Consider the following 21412-nt stretch of genomic DNA (forward strand, 5'->3'; position numbering starts at 1 on the left):
TCCCCTAAATTACACTGAAAACAGTATCCAGTACCTTTCCCTCAAGTAGTTTGTGGTACGTTCAACTTTAAAGAACTATAGTCTTTTTTACTCTTCAGCAGCTGCTGAAATTATCACTGCATCTCACCCACATCACTAGAGCATCATTGATGTTTGCTCAGCCTGGTTTTCAAAGTGCTAGGGGACGCTTAACGGAAAAGAACTAGAAAGGGCAAAGTATTATTATTCATAGGTAGTCAAGAAGCCGGATCATATCTGTACGATACTGTGTTTCATTATCCCTGTGGAACTAATAATGAAGCTAGTAGGGACTCAGAATATGTGATAAACAACTATAAATTATAAGGCCAGAGTACCAACCTGGGAATTCTGGTGACAAACCATGAAAAAAGTATCTCAAAGGGAGAAAGATGTCACCAAAAAGGCTTGAGCTGCTATTCTATCTTTCTACTAAATTAAGTTGACTCTCCTATATTGTCTAGCCTTTGTTCTTCACCTTGCCATAATTTTTAGAACAACAATGTTCAGTTCCTTCCATGCCAGGAAAACAGACACTGAAAAAGGACAGTTCGCAAAAATATGAACAAATACCTAAAAAGTCTCATCATACATTATAATATTCAGTACGCATAATTCTTGAGTCACTGTGTGGATAATACAGGCACATACCTCCTTTGTGCTGAAGAGAAGCACGAGTTACAACACTACACCATTCTCAGTGTGATTACTTGTGCTCAGGGATTTTGCAGTGAGTTTTTGTGGATTTTGGGATGGGTTTTATTTGGCTTGTATTAGCTCTTGACATTATCTTACCTTTTCAAATACTAGTTTTTCTTGAAAGAGGAGTGGAAACACTGCAGGGACGCATTGAGTTTTTTTGTACTGCCCAAATACAGAGACACTGAGATAAAGTTCCTCTTTGTCTTTCAGCAGCACTCCGGGACAAGTTATCTGTAAGAGTAACATTCATTAAACAAACTGGACTTTAGTTATAGAAGTAATGGCTGTTTTCAAGATAAAAATGAAATAGTCAAGGCTGAAATGGTTGACCTCGGAGAGTCAGATGTTAACAGACTAAAGTGAAAAAAAATATTTTCTAAAGCAATTCTGTTTGTACAGACTGACCAGGAAAAACTCGCCATTTTAAAACAACCAGGACCAAATTCTTCTTACTGCAAGTAAACATACTCCATTGTCTTCAACCAAAACTGTAACCTGGTATCCCAATCCCAGGTTAGAACAGTTAAAGGCATGCAGTGACTATATAACTTGGCAGTGCTAGGTCAGTGGTTGGGCTCGATGATCTTAAAGGTCTTTTCCAGCTTAAAAGACTCTGATTCTGTAAGAGTTAATCAGCAAGGGTTACATCAGGTTCTAGATGAACAGTCATGCAGAATGAAGTCTATGTGATGTCAAGACACAAAAACCCATGCAAATTTTAGCCTAACTACAGAGAGAATGAAGCTGGTAAATGTATATGCTTAGATATCCATACTTTGTCCAGCCACCAAAAAGGGCAAGTTTATTTGCAAATACTGTATTACCTTTGCCTTCTAATAGGTACATGAGAAAAAGCATGGCAAAAAGTTTTGTCTGAAATGTTTGGCCACCTTGGACCGTATTCAAGGCAGGGAAGGCTCCTCATTAGGTTGCCAGATACTGACATTAATCTCTCAACTTTCTCTGGAAAATTCGTGTTCTTTAAGTAAGAAGTTGGCATGTTTTTAAAGCTCTGAAGAACATCAGAAGTTCTTACTCATGTTTTCACTGCAAGGATGTACATAACTCATTGCAAAACTATTTGCTATTTTCTCCAAGCCATGTGGTTTTATTCTACTACTCAGCCAGAGAATTGTCACCTTTCACTTCAGTTCTACTGCACACTATTTATCACCGTATAATAAATATGAGGTTGTCTCTTCCAACATAAGGTTGCTAGAGAAAGTGTTCAGACTTTCAATTGCCAGGTAGAAAGACAAAGGAGGAGAGTGACAGGAATTAAAATAAGTGCTTTGGTTACAGTCTCCAACTCCCCAATGAACATTTTAGTTCAGAAATCCTAACTGGATTAAAAAAAAACACCTATATAAACAGCAGGAAAACCGCCTCTGGTGAAAGAAGTAACAGAAACCAATGTGTGATAGATTATTATAGATGCAGTATAAGCTAAAAAAATAGTGCTTTACTCCTAAATATCCAAGGAGAGGAAAAAAAGGGTTTCCTCTCCATGTAAATGAGGACTTCAAATCTGCAAGAAAAGTGCTAGTATAATATATACCCCAACTGAAACAAAATGTCAAGCATTAAACAGCTTGTGTGACACTATTGCAGTTGCAAATGTGAATAGGAGTGAGAGACAGATTTCATTCATACAAAGCAAGATCCCCCAAACTACATCCTACAAGCCATATTAGATTAGTTCTCACTTTTTTTCTTGACATTTTTGTAGAATTTGCAATCCCTTTTAGCTGGGGTTTCCTGCCTTTCACCTTAGAGAAGGCAACCAATATTTGCCTATTTATTGAGATGAAAAGTGAGAGGTTTAAAGACATCAGAGAGGGCAAAACTGCAAACAACAGGTGTCATTTATTCTGGCTATCTCTTACAAATCAACATGTGTGGCAAGACAGCACACGTGGGAACTTGTGCTTCTACTACCATCGAGATAAACTGCACAATTCACTGCCTGGGCTGGAACACCAAGTCTACCTGTTCACGTAACTTTAAACCAGCTCCAAAAATGAATGACATGTATATACCTGCAGTTCACGAAATCTTGTAGTATGTGATGCATGGAGCTGCACAACACTTAAGACACAAACTGAAGCTCTTATCTGACTTAAAACTATTCAGGCAGGATGAGGGACCATTTTAAAAGCTGTAGGAGTATTATCTATGGATCAGCTAAGGAAGCGGGATATCAATGCTGCAGTTAGAACTGATCTTACAACTAACCAGGAAGACCTATGTTGATATATTATACATAGGATAAATGTCTAGGACACTGTTACCCTGGACTTCTCCGCTGCAGTTCCCAGGAGGATGGAGAATGTGTACCAGCCGTATTGCTGGGACATCATGAATAGCAATTAAGAAATCACTGAATTCATTTCATGGAAAAGAACAGAATTCTACTGATACACAACCCCCTATGGCATTTGTTCATAACACACAGTCCTAAAACTGTAGCTGCACATGTAACCAATGAAAAAGGCAGGCCTTGGAAATTCCCCTTAATTGCCCCTTACCATCAAAACAAGAAGAGTTCCCTATGAAGGGCAATGGACAGTACTAACTTCTGCTGAGTGCAAGCTTCTAGACAGAATAGCATTTTAGACTTAAGAGTTGCAAAAATAATCTTCTCAGTGTGAAGAGATGCCATTTTAGTCTCCTTACCTGGCAGTAATCCACAATGCTATTAATTCATCTTAGTGCTTAAAGCTTTACCTACCTTCACTGCCACATTTGTGAATTCTCCATGTAGCAATGGCATGAAGAATAATGTGAATTTCATTCTGTTGCTACATAAGCAATCTAAATGCCAGCAGCAGAGGTAGGCACCAAAATTAGTCTCAAAAGAACAAATAACAATGAAATCTCAGCCTGAGCAATCATGAATTATTCAATTTCAATTAATGGCAGGATAAACCAAATAAGGTCTTTAACTAAGGTTTTCCATTTTAGAAGAGCAGTCTTTCAGAAAAGAAGAAAGCTAGCAGTGAGATAAACCAAAGAGCCGGTGGAATCAGATCGGAAAAGATCTTGGAATTTCATTAAGTCAAAAGGAACAAACCCCATCTGTATCCTAAAGCAAGGGAAAACCAAAGAGGACAGAGCTTCTGACACAAGTGGATAGGTTGCAAAGAGGGTTGAGAAATATGCAGAGCATTGTAAAAGAACAGGAAAAGGAATCAGAAATTTGGACAAGACTTCAGTCACAAATAAAGTGAAATAGGAGAAAACAAGTGGATGTAGGATAAATCAACCAAGATGTGAAAACATATCTATGTCCCAAACACAACTGAATATTCTTCCTTGGTTTTAATGATACTTAATACAGGAGCAAAAAAACCACAAAGAATGAATGATGGAAACAGAAGTTACCCAATATGCACGCCTGGACCAAGGAGCCAAGGCAAGGCTCCATCATAGTCAGCTTAGGTTCTAAAAGAATGTAATTTTTTTGCTGAATCTATACATAAATAAAACCTATGTTATGAAGACAAGGATAGTACTGTCTGCTGAAAAATAACAAACATAAGGCCATGTGAGGCAGAAAGAGAGAGCTGAAAAATTATAACCCCATCAATCAGATTAAATATGCAAAAGAATAAAGATATGCAGGGAAACATGACTAGAAAAAAGCACAGCAGCGCATGTTCCATAAAAAATAAATAGATCAATCAAGCAAAATTTGACTTTTTCTTGAAAGCCTGTTTTCTGGACAAAGGATATCATATGGTGTCACATGAGAAATTATTATTTATGATGCAGAAGATGAGAGTTAGTATGAAAGTCCTAAAGTGGTACAGAACTGGTCAAAGGACAGCATCAATAATGTGCAATACTGGGAGGTATCAAGCTGAGGGTTACTATTAAAAATGTTACTCTATATATCCTGGGATTCAAGCATTTTAGTATTTTTAATGACCTTGACACAGGAAGTCAGAGCGTGTTCATAAAATGTTTGCAATTAAAAACCAGAAATCATCAGAGGTCAAGAAAAAGATACAGAAAAACCTGTTTGTGGGATCACAGTAATGGACAGGAGATGCACCTACTGTGTATTAACAAGCTTTTGCTTTCACTGAGGGGGTTAACCTTCAGCGTTGTTCTGAGGGGAAGATGACGAGTGTGTAAATAAATGACAGCATAACTGCTGTGCAGCTGTGAAGAGACTACTATTAAGACATATAGCATGAATATCGGATGTTTTTCCCCTGACGTCACCTAAGGCAACAGGGTGATCCCATCTGGAATGCGGAATTCGATACTGATCCTGATCAATGCACATTCAAATCAGAAGAGTAGCACCCATCTCTAAGATGATCAGAAGACTGGTGAGACTATCACACAAAATACTACGAGAAGAACCAGGTCTCTTTAGCTGATAAAGATCAATTGTAGAATGATGGAACAGTTGCCCAAAAAATACATCCAGAGAGCAAACACCAAGGAAGGAAAAAAAATTATTTAAGTGAAAGACCAGTGCTGATGTTTCTCTAAGAGTAGGGCATCAACTAACCAGAAGGAAATTCACGCTGGAAAGTTTTCAAACCATCACAGGAGTGAAATGCTGAAGTAGGGTCCAGTGGGAAAAAAAAAGGAAAAAACAAGTGGTTCAAAAACCAGACTAAATACAGTTGTTAAAGGGTTATCTGAGAGAAATTATATAGCATAGCATGGATATAACTGAATGACTCACGTGTGTTGGAAGGGCCACCCAGACCTGTGTCGTCAATTTCCTGTTCTGCCCTTTTCCACTATTATTTGTAGCCTTGAGAGCAGGGTGAGTAACAAATACCCAACAACTGAAGAAGCCTGACCCTGGGGGGAACACCTTCCCTGTACGCTCTCCTGGCACACAAATAGCTCACAGCAGTAGGAGTAGAAACGGAAAGCACATCTACTTTCTAGGAACAAGGAGGCTTTTGCATTATGAAGATGAACACTAGCTGTTGAGGCAGCACAGCATCACCATTAGGGTGATACCCTCACCATCTATGTGTGGTGTGTATATTCACAGCTCTATTTTAGAGCAGCCACACAACTTTGGGAACAACTGTGGCCAAGCAATCATGAATACCAGGTCTGTTTCCCCATACATACTTTCAAGATCTTCACTTGAATTTTTTGGATGGCACCTCAGGTTTTCCTTTCAGCAGCAAGTATTCTGGCAGCACTTGCCCCGTAAGGAGGTCTGACCTCTGGATTACAGCAACCAGGGTGTACAACGATCAGAGTAACAGAGCACTGCCTACTGCAGCTACTTCTTAAAAGTTATCATGAGAATGACCCCAGCCTGCATGTAAGTAGAAAATTTTGCAAAGTGCACAAGGAACACGATTAACGTAAAAACTTTCCACTTTCACACCTATTGACCTCACACACATGCGCACACACCCATGTAGCAACCAGGTGCTTCAGAGCTGCCCAGTGCCACATCCAGCCCCTCACAGGGACCTCATCGCTCACAGGGGCGCATATGCCACGTGCAAGCTGCTGTTTCCTGGGGGGAGGGTTTGCTCGGTTTTTTTCAAGAGTGCTTTTCCTACAGCGTACAGCTTCCCTAAAATCAGTGTCTCTTAAAAAAGACCGTTTCCACAGGAAAGCGAGAACTATGAAGGAGCATGGCTGCTGCCAGCAGCAGCAGGGGCACAGGGTCGGGCCGGCGGAGGATGCGCACACAAGAGGGGCAGAAGCTGCCCAGGGGCCAGCCTGAGCGGCAGTTCTGGCGGAGGGCGGCCCCCCGCTCGGCAACGGGGCCCAGACCAGCCTCCCTGAGGAAACCCCAGGCCGGGAGAGAGGGTGTCGGCGGCTGAGGCAGAGCGGCGAGGCGGGAAGCGGCGCCGGAAGGGCAGAGCGCGGCTTCCCCTCCAGCCCGGCCCGCCGCGCCCCGGCCGAGGGCGGCGGGACCCGCGGCCCGGGCACTCACCGAGCGGACGTCCAGCTGCAGGACGCAGCGCAGCGCTGTGCGCGGCATGGGCGGCCGGGCTGGGCCGGGGGCCCGCTGGATCCCGGCCCGCTCCGGCTCCGCCGCGCCGCGGGGCCGACGCCGTTGCCACGGCAACCGGCGCCTTCCGGCCGCGCGCACTGCGCCTGCGCGCCATCCCCCGCGGGCGGGCCGCGGCGGGGCCGGGCCGGGCTCTTCGCCTCCCGCGGGTGCCGCCCAGCCCCGCTCCGCCCCACTGCGCTGCCGTTCCGCCCCGCTCCGCTCCGCTCCGCTCCGCCCCGCCCCGCCCCGCCGGCTCAGCCCCCGCCTCCCGCAACGGCCCGCGCTCCCCCACGACTCCCACAATGCCTTGCGCGGCCGCGCCTGCCCTTCCCACAGTGCCCTGCGCCACCGCCAGCTGCCCCTGCCGACAATGCCCCGTTCCGCCGCGTGCCCCGTCCCGTCCCAGCGCGCGCGGCCCATCAGCGCTCCCGCGCCGGGCCGGGCCGGGCCGCTGCTCCGCTCGGCGGTCTGTGTCACGGGCGGGCGGCTGCCGGGGCCTGGCAGAAGCGGAACGGTTTCCCGTCCCTCCGCGCCCTGCAGGACAGCCTGTCGCCCTGGCGGGTGCTGTGCGCAGAGCTGGGCCGCTGGTGCGAACCCGAAAGCGGCCGGCGGAGTGCTGGGAGCCGGGCAGGCCGCACGCTCGGGGAGCCCTGCTTTGGGCATCTGAAAGGAGCACAAGGGTCGGATGTGTCTGTAACCCTCTGGCCTCCCGGGCCTCCTGCGTAAGGTGCCAGGAGAGCCATGCTTTCCGAAAAGGGGGACACGAAGTTTAACACAGCAACAGGGTTTAACAGCTAAAAACGACTGGACTGTCATACTTGGTTTTGTCCTGGTTTTTGCTTTTGACGTGTACTTGGATTTCACCTAGATCCTGGTTTAGGCATTTGAGTGCTTTTGACTGTTTGAGGACCCTGTTTTAGTGTCCCTTGTGGGTGAGATGCAGAGTGGATGGGGTGTATTCTGACCGGTCTCATCTATATAGTCATGTCTCTACACTCATACCTGAAACTTACCTTTCCATGCCCACTTTCCTGCTTACATTACTAGACAAATCCAGATTTTGTGCCACTGATTTTGATCCCAATATCTTTGATGCTAAGTTGTTCTCAGAGTATTTACAAACACATATAACACCAAAATAATCTGACTTTATGTTTTGGCAACTGCGATTAATTTCAGCCTCATACTGTGAGGGGGTGTAAACTTTTACGTATTATTTCCAAATTCACAAGTACAGCTGTAGACGGTGAGAGGAACTCTGGACAATTTTAATTGCTTCCAAAAGAGAGCAGCGGCTCAAATGCATCCCATGGCTTGCTTTGTTTTAATTTTACACTTGCAAAGAAGAATCGTGCTAAGTGATCTGGAAAGAAATGGCATTCTCAATATGTTTTGATTTAAAATATTTTTTTAAAAAGAAAACTATACAGAGAACAGAATATGTCAGTGCAGACAATAGTGAAATCTATAGACTGATTAAATACCACTACTAATACTTGATTCCAGTCTTTTGAAATAAAAAGTGACTGGCAATGCAGGTCTTATTTTCATTAATGTGACATTTTTGTCTGAGCAAAAGACAGGAGTCTGTATTTGAGGCCTGCAAAAGACTCATTTTTGAATCACAGACCTCTAATACATATATTAAGGAGGGGTTGACACTTGGATAAAATAATTTCCTTTGCATTATCAGTCTCAAGGTTATGAATAGCGTTCCAGGGTTAATGAGAAGAAAATTCTCAAATCCATAGCCCCAGATGGTAACAGTATTTAAATGGTTTATTGCTTATTTTAGGTTACCTTTCATATACATGCTTTTTGGAGGGAAAAATAATGTGTTAAAGATTGTGAAGTATGAGATATTATGGTAAGTGCGGCCATATAAGAACAGAAGATAGATAAATGCCGAAATCAAAAATGGCATCATGTTTGTGATGAAAATTTAATATCCATGTGCACTGCCCTGGAACAGAAGTACTTTATAACCCTTGCAAAAGAAGCGCAAGGCAGGACAGAAAGCTTCTCCAAAGTGATAAGGCAGCAATAAATTCCAATGCTTTTCTGTGTTAAACCAAGGAAAATGTGGGGTAGACTGCAGGGATATGCACTCTGCATGCACTCTGCACAGAAATGCTTCTCCATCCCTCTGGTCTGCGCAGTTTCTGCCACTTTGCCCTGCTGGGCCTTGGAAAGAAAGGCTGCTGCTGCAATGTTTCCTCTGCAGCCCTTTCTGCACCAGTGTGAGATCCGTCTGGACCTTCTCACTACGATGAAATGCATGATGCACTCTTACATTTGCACTGTGGGAGCAATGATGAAGGAATTTGGGAGACAACGGGAAACCCTGACTTGCAGCACAAATCCGTTTGCTAATAAGCAAAGCTGATAAGCAAAACCACAGAAAGTGGATGGTACTTTAATAGACCTGAGGTTTTAACTGCTATAAAGTTTCCCTGCTGTGAAAGCATATGAATTGCTTTGCTTTTACAAAAGTAAATCTTCTTGTAACGCTACTTATACTTAGTTCCATGTAATAAAAGAGCATGGATGACAGCTTTGCATTATGTTGAGGTTTTTGCAATCTCCTCCATTTAAAAGCTTCATTTTTTTCTGTCCTCCAGGCCCTCCAACATGCCTGCTATGGAAGAACCCTGATGTCGTCAAAATATTCAATACTGCTCTTATTTTTGTCATTGCAGCCAAGGGTAAATGATAAAAGAGTGAGGTTGCACTAGTTTAAGATAATTATCACAAGATTTATACCATATTGTTGCAGTGCTCGTGACAGTCAGGCCTTAGAAGCTTCTGTCTGTTGAAATATGATACAAAACAGGTAAAGTGGGAAAAATGGAAAGAGTCAGGTTTGCAAACAGTGGCTATTCTAAAGTTCAGAATCTAAAAAAATACTGTGGGTTAGACAGGATTAGATCAGATAAAACTGGAGATCAGAGAGCAAGTCTAACATCACTGAGGTGGTCAGAGACTCACTTGCGAAGAAGCCAAGACTGATTTTCTTCTTAAGCTTGGGAAGCATTACTCTGGGTGCAAAGTGGCACTGCACAGTCATTCTGGCCATAAGAATGCAGGAAATAAAGGAGCTTTCCATTTTTCCACCTTCTGCTTTAGTTCTTACGAGTGTTGTCAGAGAGCCGTTTCTGCATACTTTAAGCCCCTGATGTTGACAGAGCAGCCAGAAGAGACCTCTGTCTTACTGCACGTCGAGCCCTTTATTTAGATATCATCACTGGGTACGATACTCTTGTCATTAATAATGGTGGAGAATTCCAGGAAGACATCTGCTCAAATAACAGCAACAAATTATGAGATATGGAAAGGTTTCCGTATTGGAAAAGGCAAACAAACAAAACATTAGGACTGTTTTACTTTGGAGAGGAGAAAAGTAAGATGTAATACAGAAGAGGTACATAAGGGATTGAATAATATGTAGACATAGGTTCTTCTATTTACCCATGCCTATTTATCCTTTCAAAGGACACATGCAATGAAATTAAAAGACAACACAATCAAAACTGATAGAAGAAAGTACTTTAGATAGTGGAACTCATTATCACAAGATACATTCAACAGTGTTCAAAGCAGAATCAGAGTGCTTTAGGGACCCCACAGGACAATACCCACACGCATTACTTATTTTGATCGTCTCACTCACTGCTGGGTTAAATGTGCAGTTCACAAAAGTCAATTCCTGTGCAAAGAATTGTAGTTGAGGAAAACAGCCAGCACAAGTTAAGACTAAACAATCCCAGTACACTATAGAGCAGAGCTGGAAGAATTTTGTAATGTGAGAGATTCTAATAGGATCTAAGGGGACCAAAGTGAATTGCATTACTGCAGACAGTAGTGTAATGGGGAAGGTAGAGTGTTAGATTATTGATGAGGATGGAGGATGGAGATTACCTGAGGGTGTCAGCACACTCTTCACAAAATACATTTTCATCTAATCTTTCTGCTTTAAAGCAGGAAAAAATGTTGCCCAGAAGTTAGCACTCATTAATATCTATTGCTTTAGAAAAAGGCCACAAAGATTTTGTCGATCCCGTCTTATTGAGCGTCTTGCTCTTTCTTTATGTGCAAGGACCCAGCTGGGCAGAGCTGTAGGCTTCCTTGGTGCACCTACACGTGCTACAGCAAGAGGCCACCTGGTCGTGTTGTTATGTAGGCAAAGCAGTGACCTTTCATCCCTGTGCCCTCCCCATCTCACTAGTGCCTAGTGAAGAGCATTTTTCACTACACATCTGGAGAAACTCAGTGCCCCTTTAACATTTCATCATGGCTCAGCCACGACAGAGCAGTTCTGCTGTATTGCTGCGAAGTCCATACTCGCTTTGGTGGATATACCATTAACTTCACTGATCCTTGAGGTATGTCATGCCTGCAACAACAACAACAAAAACAAAAAGGCAAGCGACCTAAAGGCACTGAAGTTTTCTGAACATGTAAGCTGTTTTCCAAGTCTGCTAAATTCTTCCTTGGCTGGCTGCAGCTGAAGAAGAAATCAAATCTGATTTGATTACAGCCACTAGAGGAATATTCCTGATCTTGAATTCAGTTGTAGTAATTGGAAACTCGCGTTGTAAAGGAATGATCTAAATTCATCTAAGAGAGAACTTCTATGAATTAGTCTTATGAATTCACAAATGGTACAGATACAATCAGCCAAGGCAGCATTAGCTTTGTACCCCTAGAAAGTTCCTGGGCTCTTCCTTACTCAGTTCAAAAGAGGTAACACTTTCTTTTGTGTTTTGCATATTTTAAAAATTGTCTCAGATGGAGACATTGCCCCAGCAAAGTTTTTGCCTGAAACAAATTCTTCTAAGTTATAAACCCCGGAAAATAGGGGTTTATAATGGGACTGCTGATAGACCCTTAACAATAGCATTGTGAATGGCGCTGCTATAATTAATGATACTTCAGAAAGATTTATGGTCCTTAGACAGAGATAAAACAGAAATATCATTGCTTCTTTGCCTCCCATCATTTTATCCCCTATGAAATTTCATGTGAAATAAGTCAAATGAAAAATGTAAGCTCTTAATCTTTTCCCAGAGTCCTGTCTCTCACTTGATGAACACTTTTGCAGAATAAATTAGAGCTTTTTATTCCTTATGTATGTACAGCTTTGCATTTAAAAAGCAAAGAAAAGAACATTGTCAGGCTGGCAAAGCAACTCAAGACGATGGTCATGGAGGAAGCAGAAATTACCAACTATTCTTGTCCATTCTTCTGCCGCCACAGAGATGACGACTCTGCTCCTGCAGTAATTCAGAGCAGCTGGTGTAGAAATGTGTGAAAGGGCACCTGTATTCTGCACTGAAGCTCTGCTGCTCACGGAAGGTTGGCCGTGATGGCTCTCACTGCAGCGCCAATAGCACAGCGGCTGGAGCAGAAAGCCAAAAGCTGTGGCTTGATTACGGTGGATGGGATGTGTTGAAAAATGCAGGATACTCTATGGATCTTTAACGTAATTGGGAAAGGCATAGGAAGAGGCAGTTGCTAGAAGCTGAAGCTAGAAAAATGTGAATTAGATACTGGGCATTATATTGTAACAGAGAAAGTGAGAAACCACTGGAACAAACTATCAAAGGGAAAGTGAATTCTCCGTTTTCTGACAATACCAAAGGAGAATGAAGAGCTGATAAAAGAAATGCCTTTGTCAAAACAAAACGTATTTTAGTCAAACAAAAAGAAGAGTGACAACAGTATTTTATGGTCCATCATGTCCAGGAGGCCACCCTAATGCCTAACAGTATGTTCTGCCTGTAAATGTTGTGACTCTGCAAAGCATGTTAAAACAAGTAAATGGTAAAATACTGCTTACCAAACGGAGAACAGAGGAGAGGGCTCTGAACAATGCGCTCCGGAGCCCGTGCGTTGCAGCAGCTGGCACTGCCAAGGGTGCCGGGAGGGCGGCGGGGAGCGCTGGCTTCCGAGGCCCTGGGAGCACAGGCATGACACGGCTCCAAGCCTGTGAGAATGGCACTAACTGAGCTACTTGTGAGCAGGGCCAGGAAGCCAGTGTCAGCACCGGTCTTCAAGGGGAACAGCTTCACCTCTGGGGCAGCCAAGCTGAGGCAGCAGCTGAATAGGGGCTGAGAAACCACAGTTTTGGCATAGGCCACCCGAAATGGCAGTTAAAGCTCGAAATCCATCACATCCCATTATAGTCCTAGGCTCTGGCATCTGCTGGCTTCATCCAGCTCAGATGGCATCTAGTTGCTTGTTTTGCAAAAGCCTCTCTGCAGTGTGTCGGGGGGTTTGTCCCTCTGCCCATTAAAGTAGCAATGTTTCCTCATCTTCCATGTTAATTTGATTGACAACAGCGAAGTCACCGGAGAACCTCAAGGACTTTCTGGCTGGCTTGATCTCCTGTTATAAATTGTAGCCTTTTGTTGGAGAAGAAAGATGGAATTATTTCTTTAAATAATATCTGAAGTTACCCGGTCTAATAGGGAGCTCTGAGATCTATGCTCGAATTCCCCATAAATTACAACATTGCTCCTTTAAAATTTATCCAATCCATCAGGAACAGAGAGGGATTTTAAAATTTTTTTTAGCAATAACTTTTGATTTTGAATGGAATTCACTCCAGAGGGCAGAACTTTTTTTTTTTAAAACTTTTTTTTCCCTTCATTGTAAGGAAGATTTGTAAAGGGGCAGGATTGTGGCTATTATTAGAGTCCTTCCTAAAGAAAATCATCAAATCCTTTACAGCACTAGGCAGATCTGGGCTAGAAAGTATAACAGGATGGCATAGAGCAGCCCAGATAGCAACAGAAAGAAAATGGAGCAGGAAGAAAGAAAAAAATGGAAACCCAAAAAGAAGAGCAGATGCCAATTAGAATTCTTACAGGCTGCAGCAAGGGGCGAGTATAAGAAGCTGCAGGAAGAGAAAGGGTAGAGTGGATTAGTGTTAATCAGAGACACAGGAAAGTAGGAAAGGTTTTAAATGAGCTTTAAAAGGCAAAAATTGAGTTAGCAGCTCGGAATAGAATTCCAGATCCATCAAGTCTAAGAGCAAAAATAAAATGCAGAATACTAGAAGATACAGCTGAGTCCTAAGCAATTAACTTCTGAAGGTAATAAGACATTTCTTTGGAAGTGGAAACTTCTCTCTCTCTCCGGCACTGTTTTCCTTATCCCAGTGAAAGGGTGCATTTAATATTAGAAGAAAGTGACTGCCATCTGATTTCTTTTTCACTGTCCTAATGGTATATACATCCAGCACCCTGTTACAGGAAAATTAGGCACTAAGGAACTAGAACTTGCCCAGTCTCTGGCAATAAATTTGCCCAGTCACATAGTCCAGATAAATTGCCTCTGGAGCTGGGCGAGTTACACCAGGTAACAATCTGGCACAGTGTGGGGGCTGAGGGTGAGTTCCAAAATCCACTGAAGTCATGACTGACTTCCATAGACACTGGAGCAGGAAGGCTGGACTGTGAGGGTAGAGGTTCTCCTTACAGCTCTGAGATACTTAACATTTCTATGCTGCCAGTTTAACTACCTGTAAAACAAGGACAGTAGCACTTAGTCACTGGGGGTGGGGGGACAGATATATGAAAAAAGAAGGGGGAAAGGAGAAAAAAAAAGAATCATGCCACTGATTCTCTGTTCTTAGAAGCTGCACAATGCTATCATTAAAAAAACCCTGTTTCTAGCTTTGGCTTTATCTGCAACATAAGAAAGAATAGTACGGTGTTTGAGTTTTGCTTTTCTTTTACATATGAATCATCGTTAAAGGCTAATGAGGAAACTAACACTACATGAGAAGGTTGTTTTCTCCTTAGTTAAACACTTTCCTTTTCAAAGCTCTATCTATTCCTAGATTATTATGAATGTATTATTTGCTAAACAAAATCTTAAATCACTCCCCTTTTGTTTCCTTACATTACGTCATTATAAGTAAATGCAATCAATGCCTTAGTTCTGGTTGTCGGTTCTGGATCTCTGCACCACTGGATTGCCAGCAGAACAAACTTCATCCAGGCAAAGCACAGACATGGACACCACATCAGCCAGAGCTCCTGGCACGGGGCGTGCGCCAGCTTCATGCTTAAACGTTGGCATGGCACCGGCTGCCGAAGGGCGGACAGTGCCGCATCCAGCGTAGTGTTAGAGTAGCACAGAGAGTCAGTGCCTAATGCAGCATAAAACCTGCCAGCACCATGCCAAACCTTCCACAGCTTTTTTGAACAAATTTAAACCAGCCGAGTATATGAGATCCACGTTTTATATCGCATTGCCACAGTGGTTTGGATCCAGCGCTAAGCCTTGAAGTCGCAGTCTGGTCACACCCAAGCCTGCAGTCAATTTTTGCTCTCTAGTTACAAGGAAGGAGCACTGTGATATGATAATGCATCACGGAATGCGGACAAACCCTGACAGACATGTCCATTTTCTGTGCACTGGGATATATTATGGTGATGAAAGCAACATTCCTGGCATGGTAGAGGAAGATGGAACCTACATTACATCCTCAAACCAAACCACCATGCGTGTGGGGAAAAGATGAGCTCTCAGAGAACAGAAAAACAAAGTTTGCTCAAGCTGCTTGCTCCGTGCCAGGGGTGCACGTGCCAGCTTTTGCATTTGGACATGACTCTGCTGATGACCAAAGTTACACATCCCCCCCCGCCCCCAACTCTGAAAACAGGGGTTTGTGACAGAAATGCCTGCACAGCTGTAACAGCCACTTCTCAAATGTGCTGCTGCTGCTTATGAACCACGAGAATAATATGGCGAAATGTGCCGACTTTTGCAGTTTTCCCCTCTTTTGTTGAAACTAATGAGTCACGATTAGAGTAATGCTTTTCTGTGACTCCAAAACCATTTTGCTTAATGAGGTACTAAGTCTTTATAATTAGGCCCAGAAGGGAACTGGGACGTGGCCCCTTAAGAGCAATAATTATTTAGGTTATTTATGGTAATAAAAAATTGAAAATAGGAATTCTTCCTCAGAATGTGACTATTTATTCTTTTACATATTGCCTAACAGCCAATTACCCTATTAAGGCAACGTTTTGTTGCTAAAGACATTAATTGAAATGTAAATTAAATGTAAATCAGCTAATTAAATTGATCTGTAATGAACTTGTCATGCAGGCCTTTGAGATCAGATGCATTTTGCTAATAAACAAGTGTTATAGTGGTGCCATTGCTCACTGGAGTTAAGGTTGTTTAACGTGTTGTGTCGATAGCACTCTCCTTCCCCAAATTCAAAGGTCTGGATTGTGTCATTGGAGCTCAGAATGAAGCTGGCACTGGGAGTTTCCAGATTTGTTCCCTTCAATTATTTCCTGATCAACTTCATTGCAAGGCAGGGTGTTCCCCTAATGGTGAGTGCTGCGCATCCTGTCGGGGTGCAGTCCAGGCTCTGGCTCTTCCTTCTGCTCCTCAGAAATGATAAAGCACTTTGTAAAACCCCTCACCAAGTCTGCTGCTGCTGTGTCAGGTGGCTTCTGGAGGGGTTAGTGTTATTTCTCTCTCCGTGCGCTGTGGCCAGTTCAGTAAGGGCAGTCAACCCTCATGGCAGCGGGTGGACGTTCCTGAAATACAAAGAAATAGAATGAGGAATGAAGCAATCGGGATTTGCTTGGCGATCGTGTTGACAACATACAAGGTAAACATCAAAGCCGACATCGTCAAGTCAATACAGCAGCAGGAGAATGAGCCAGAATAACATTCTGTGCCGTCCGTAACACGTGAGTAACCTTAATCATCAGTGTGTTGGCTTGTGTCAAACTGTAAATTAAAGGGAAATAATATGAAGCTCTCAGTTCTCCCATGAAATGATCAGTTTTCATGCAGCTTCATTTTGAGCCAGACCTACTAAAATTTCTGGCATAAATTCAGGTCCTGTGTTGAAGATATCTTGGAGGATAGAGGTCTCTCCCCTGCCAGGTACATGGACAAAACTCATTGCCTACAATCATGCGAAAGTAAGGTAAACGTCACGTATTTTGCATTTGAAAAACCTCAGGTCAGCATCTTATAAAATCCATTGCCCGCCTCCATTCAAATAACGCAGACATTTTGTGTGTGCTGTCATAAAGCTCAAGCAAATGTGACAAAAAGGGCCGTGCAACCGAGAGAATAGAAATGCGGTTTGCAATTGTGAAAATGCTTTTGCATAAAGTTTTCCTGGATCCATTGAGCCATAGTTGCACCTGAGCATTCATACATAATTGTTCTGTCTTGAATAAATCTGGTGCTGCATTTATAACTTCCCCTACCCAGAGACCCTTCCACCCTGCAATCCTTTGGGGCCTGGGGGTATTTAATAAACATGTCAACCACCACTCTTCTTGAGCTTGAATGCAGCATCTTGTTTTTTCCTACTGAAGAACACTCCAGTTTGAAGTTTACAGAGCAATTAAGGACCCTCATGGGGCCCCTGATATGTAGAGATTGTCAGCATATGTAGATCAGTAATTGTCAAGTTTCTCCCAAAGGCCTGAGAGCTCTTAGTCAAATTCCAGAGATCATCAAGTATTCAGCTTTCAGTGGGCTTTGTCATACACAACACAGTGGCATAATTCAACTGCAGTGCTTCTTTTCTAATAAACTTTTGGATCCGGCTATGTTTCTATTAATTTCTTTTAATTAGCTATGATCGCAAAATAAAAGTGAACATCAATCTAAAGCTGTAAGTTGGCTGCTTCCAAAAAGACACCCTGGGAATAGCTTTCTCTTCTAAACTGTTGGGGTTTGGGGACCACACTTACTGCCGTGACTGGGGAAGGCCCAAGGGAGGACGGAACCCAGCAGACTGAAGGCACAAACCGTTGACTCCTTTTCGGCTGAAGCGGGCACAGGTGATTGAATGATGCTATCGTCTTGAACTATGTCTTCATCCACCTGTTGGCTTGGACTGTGGCTCAAATTTTAGTCTTGTTATTCACTAGTTTTGGTGTCTTTGAACATTCATCTAGATAGAAACAAAAAACAAAACCAAAAAATATTTACTTTAGAAATCAGAGGAAATTAGTATAAGGACCCCCACAACCCAGGCTGATGCTGTAATGGCTGTCTCCAACATCCCCCAGTGCTGAGCCCTCTGCCCCCACGCTGGGCAATCAAATATGCACCTGAATTTAATATTCATTTGCTTGAGTGTTGAAGAGGAGTTGTGCTGGCCTGCTTTGTATCTTGCATGGTTCAACCCTTGAAGATCAAATCACTGCTATATTAAATATAGTGGTATTCCCTGGAAGCCACGGTGTAGCAAAAGCAACTGGATGAAGCTTTTGTGCACTTAGGACTGGCCTGTGCGTGTTCTGCCAGCTGGGTCCTCTGCTGTGGTTCCCATGTGCATCGTGCTGTGGTCCCAGGGTTTGGAAGGTACAAAGTGTTGGTCATTGGCCTGCATCCATCGTTTGAGTCCTGCTCCATCAGTGTCTTCCTGTGGACAAAGCAAGGAGTATGTTGTTACGTATCATGTAACTATGGCAAGGAGTAAGTTGTTACAAATCTCTGTGGATTTTCTGACCTACGATTTGAGATTTTCAAAGCCACATGTGGGATCTGAAAGTTTGATTCCCAAGAAAATAAAGAAGAATTTGGCTTGGAAATTGTGAAGGCAGCTTTAATAATCTTCATTACAGCGTGTTATGTAAAAGAGCTAAATTATTACTCACACTTCCTAGGTGTAGCAGAGGACAGCCTATCTGTGCTTAAGGACTGACAGAAATCTTGTTTCTGTTCAAACTGCCCGTGCACACACCTGTGTGCAGTTGCACGAACACTCGGACATGCATGCCCAAGTGAGCAATTCTTTTCTCAGACTGTGCTGGTGAGTAAGACCCCAAGAAACCCTGAAAGCCTTTGTGCATCCAGGCAGAAGCTCTTTATTACCTCCATCACTGGACTTGCATAGCACTTCTTCCTCTGTAAATCCCGTCTTATTTGTCACAACTTATGCGCATCTTCAGTGCTGGAATAGTGGCAGCTCTGAAGACAGATCATTCGCTAGCCCCGGAAAAGCCAGAGGAAACATCCAACACAAAGGATGACCTGAAGGCAGCAGGTAATTTCACAGTGGTTTTCTGCAGTCTCAGGCTGCAAAGCTCTGTCATTTTGCCTCCAAATCTCTAAAGTGCTCGAGCCCCTTTGCGGGCTAAATCCTCATTTCACCAAAATCACTTAAATTCTCCCCATCACTTAGTAACACCTATCGGTGAAGGGGCTTTTCTCCACTTGGCGCTCTGCGTATGGCAGAATGTAATGCTGCTTTCTTTTCAGAGGTCAGTTTTTATGCTAGGGTATGAAAACTGGATCCAAGCAGCATGAACAAAGTTGGGCTTTAAGTAGCCCAGGAGGAGAATCTCAAGAGTCCCAATGAGAAGAAGAAAAAAAATCCTCACATTCTTCCTTGATGATATGTCTCAAAATTATTAATTTTTCTTGTCCTGTATCATATCTTAGGGCAAGCTGCTTTTCCCGACTGAATTGCAACGTGGTGTTTGGTTCAGTGGGTTTAACTGAAGCGTGGCTATCTGGAAAAGGCAGTGTTATCTGTAATAAAGTAACTCCTTCAAATTTACTTTCTTGATGTTATACTTTGGTTGGGCTGCCAGAGTGTTAATGCTGGAAAAGTATCTGTCACCCAGGGCCCTCATTTTAAAGGACTGTATGTTTTTATGGGCTGGATGGCGTCATGTGCCTGCAGTGATTTTGTCAATGTATTCCTGCGAGCGAGCCAGCCTGAGCTGCGTGCTAATTTCCCATCTCCTCTTCACTGACGACAGACCCTGGCTAAACGAGATTTCAGTTTTGCTCACTGGACTCTTCTTTCCCTGCCCTCCCTGAGCTATATTTTCTAAGCACCAATTGCACTTCAAAATTAAAGATGAAATTTAAAGATTAGGGACTGCAGGTTTTTTTTTTTTTTCCAAAGGCATTCTGATGTCTCATACTCATTGATTGAGTTAGGTATCTAAATCATCCAGAGCAATCCGTCCCCCATCCCAAATTACGTGGTGTAAAAGGCCAATTTGACTTTTTAAATGCTCTCCATTTTAATCGCCTGCTGTGCAATTAATACAATGTGTAATAAACAAATTGTACGAGGCGTGTTTGGGGCACTTGTGGGGCAACGCAATGGATCCCACCGACTGCTGTGAATATAAATGCCAGAAATATCAAATACCATGTGCACCAGTCTTAGTCCCAGTCAATTCTAATTGCTTTAGCGGTCTGACTCCAAATTCAGATGTACCGTGGTGTGGCTGAGGTCAAGATACAGTACATGATTCTTATCTTAATACCACTTTAGTACTGTAAAGGTCAAACTGAGCATCATCCAAGGAGAGGAGGTAAGGGTTCTGTTAATTATTCTTTTCTCCACTCCTTGAACAAAGGGATGAAGATTGTGTCTCTGCTGAAAAGCGTTCTGCCGTACTGCATATTTAAGTTAAAAAACAAGGAAGAACAGAGGAGCCATTCCTGCAATAATCCTTAAATGAGCCTTCTTGAGCTCTACCTGAAATCTTACAGCACTTGCTCTGCCAATCTTTCAAGCTACAGCTGTACCAGTCAGAGGCCAGGGAGTGCAGCATTCCCCATCCAGGCAGGGGTAGCTCCCAGTGCTGACCATTAAGAAAATCCAGCTTTGTCTACTGAGTAACAAATTCAGAAAACATTAAATCCCTACGTTCATTTGTAGACAGACATTCCTGCTGTCGGAGGAATCACTGACTCAGTGGGGCACGAGCCTGGAGCCGCCCTTTTCCACTGGCTTATGACTGTCCTGTGTGAACGGCTGTAAAGCACCTCCAAACAGGGATGTTCCCTCTATGCCAGTGGTAGCATTTTGTTCCCTGTTTTGCCTTGGTTTTAATAACTCTGAGGTAGAGACACCGTAAATCTGGGTTCAGAGCTGGTTTTAGTTGAACTCAGCTCACTGTTCTACTGACTGTTATATGCTGTTACCATTAACTGCATCCATTTCCCAGTTACCTTCCAAAGACGACACGCATGAGACATTCTTTTGTTCCTTCTCTGAAGGCAGTAAGCAAAGTCATTGCTAAAACCAGAGTGTGATCCCTATCCATAGCCATTCTACTCATTTCATTTTCTGATCTCTAAAGTGTTAACTGCTGAAAGCAGGAACATGAAAACCCACCATAGTGAGAGCTGATTAAAATTCAGCCCACTGTATCACCCATAAATATGAAATAAAGAATACATGGCTGTGATTAATCATCCATAAATGGCCGTTGCCTGCTTCCTCTATTCCATACAAACACAATACCCGTATTTATTCAGCTCACCCAAAGAGTAAAAAGCAGATCATTCCTATTTGTCAGGATCTGGGATTTAAGCAAGTACTTAAAAGTGAGGGCTCTGTGCTTGTGTATCTGTGGACATGCACGCACATCTGCTCTTCTGTCTGATTTTCAATATTCATGAGAAAAATCCAAACATTATTGGTTTTTTTCAAGGTGTACTTGTCAATAGATCAAAATGCATTGAAATGCAAAATCACAGCAATGTGAGCTTCAGTTAAGGAATTTTTATGATATTAGAAACATCAATCTCTAAGGATTGGTAATAATAGTACTATTAAGAAAGAATGTTTGTGTTGTTATGCGTTGCAATGTGGCCAAATCTGAGAGCTACAGTAGAAGCACTGGAAAAAACAAAACAAAACGAAACGTGGTACACAGAAACCAGACC

General features: G+C 43.0%; 1 protein-coding gene and 1 long non-coding RNA gene across 3 annotated transcripts in view; both read right to left on the reverse strand.

Annotated features, from left to right (window-relative positions):
• SPATA6 (spermatogenesis associated 6) overlaps positions 1-6805 on the reverse strand; it is a 45805-nt gene extending 39000 nt beyond the window's left edge. Inside the window, exons 1-2 of one of the 2 annotated variants that reach the window (XM_040610307.1) lie at positions 6656-6805; positions 814-951 (exon numbers count right to left, since the gene is read on the reverse strand). In XM_040610307.1, the coding sequence (XP_040466241.1) occupies positions 814-951; positions 6656-6703 (186 nt within the window). In that variant the 5' untranslated portion in view covers positions 6704-6805. The remainder of the gene's footprint in view (positions 1-813; positions 952-6655) is intronic. The other variant, XM_040610306.1, reaches the window with a different exon arrangement.
• Positions 6806-15703: 8898 nt separating this feature from the next.
• LOC121095299 lies at positions 15704-18051 on the reverse strand. The gene is made up of 3 exons (XR_005830059.1): positions 17824-18051; positions 17461-17663; positions 15704-16281 (listed from the first exon to the last, which is right to left on the reverse strand). It is a non-coding gene; the product is annotated as an uncharacterized LOC121095299 (long non-coding RNA).
• Positions 18052-21412: the final 3361 nt, after the last annotated feature.

This window comes from Falco naumanni, chromosome 11 (assembly GCF_017639655.2).
Source record: "Falco naumanni isolate bFalNau1 chromosome 11, bFalNau1.pat, whole genome shotgun sequence".
NCBI classification, from domain to species: domain Eukaryota; kingdom Metazoa; phylum Chordata; class Aves; order Falconiformes; family Falconidae; genus Falco; species Falco naumanni.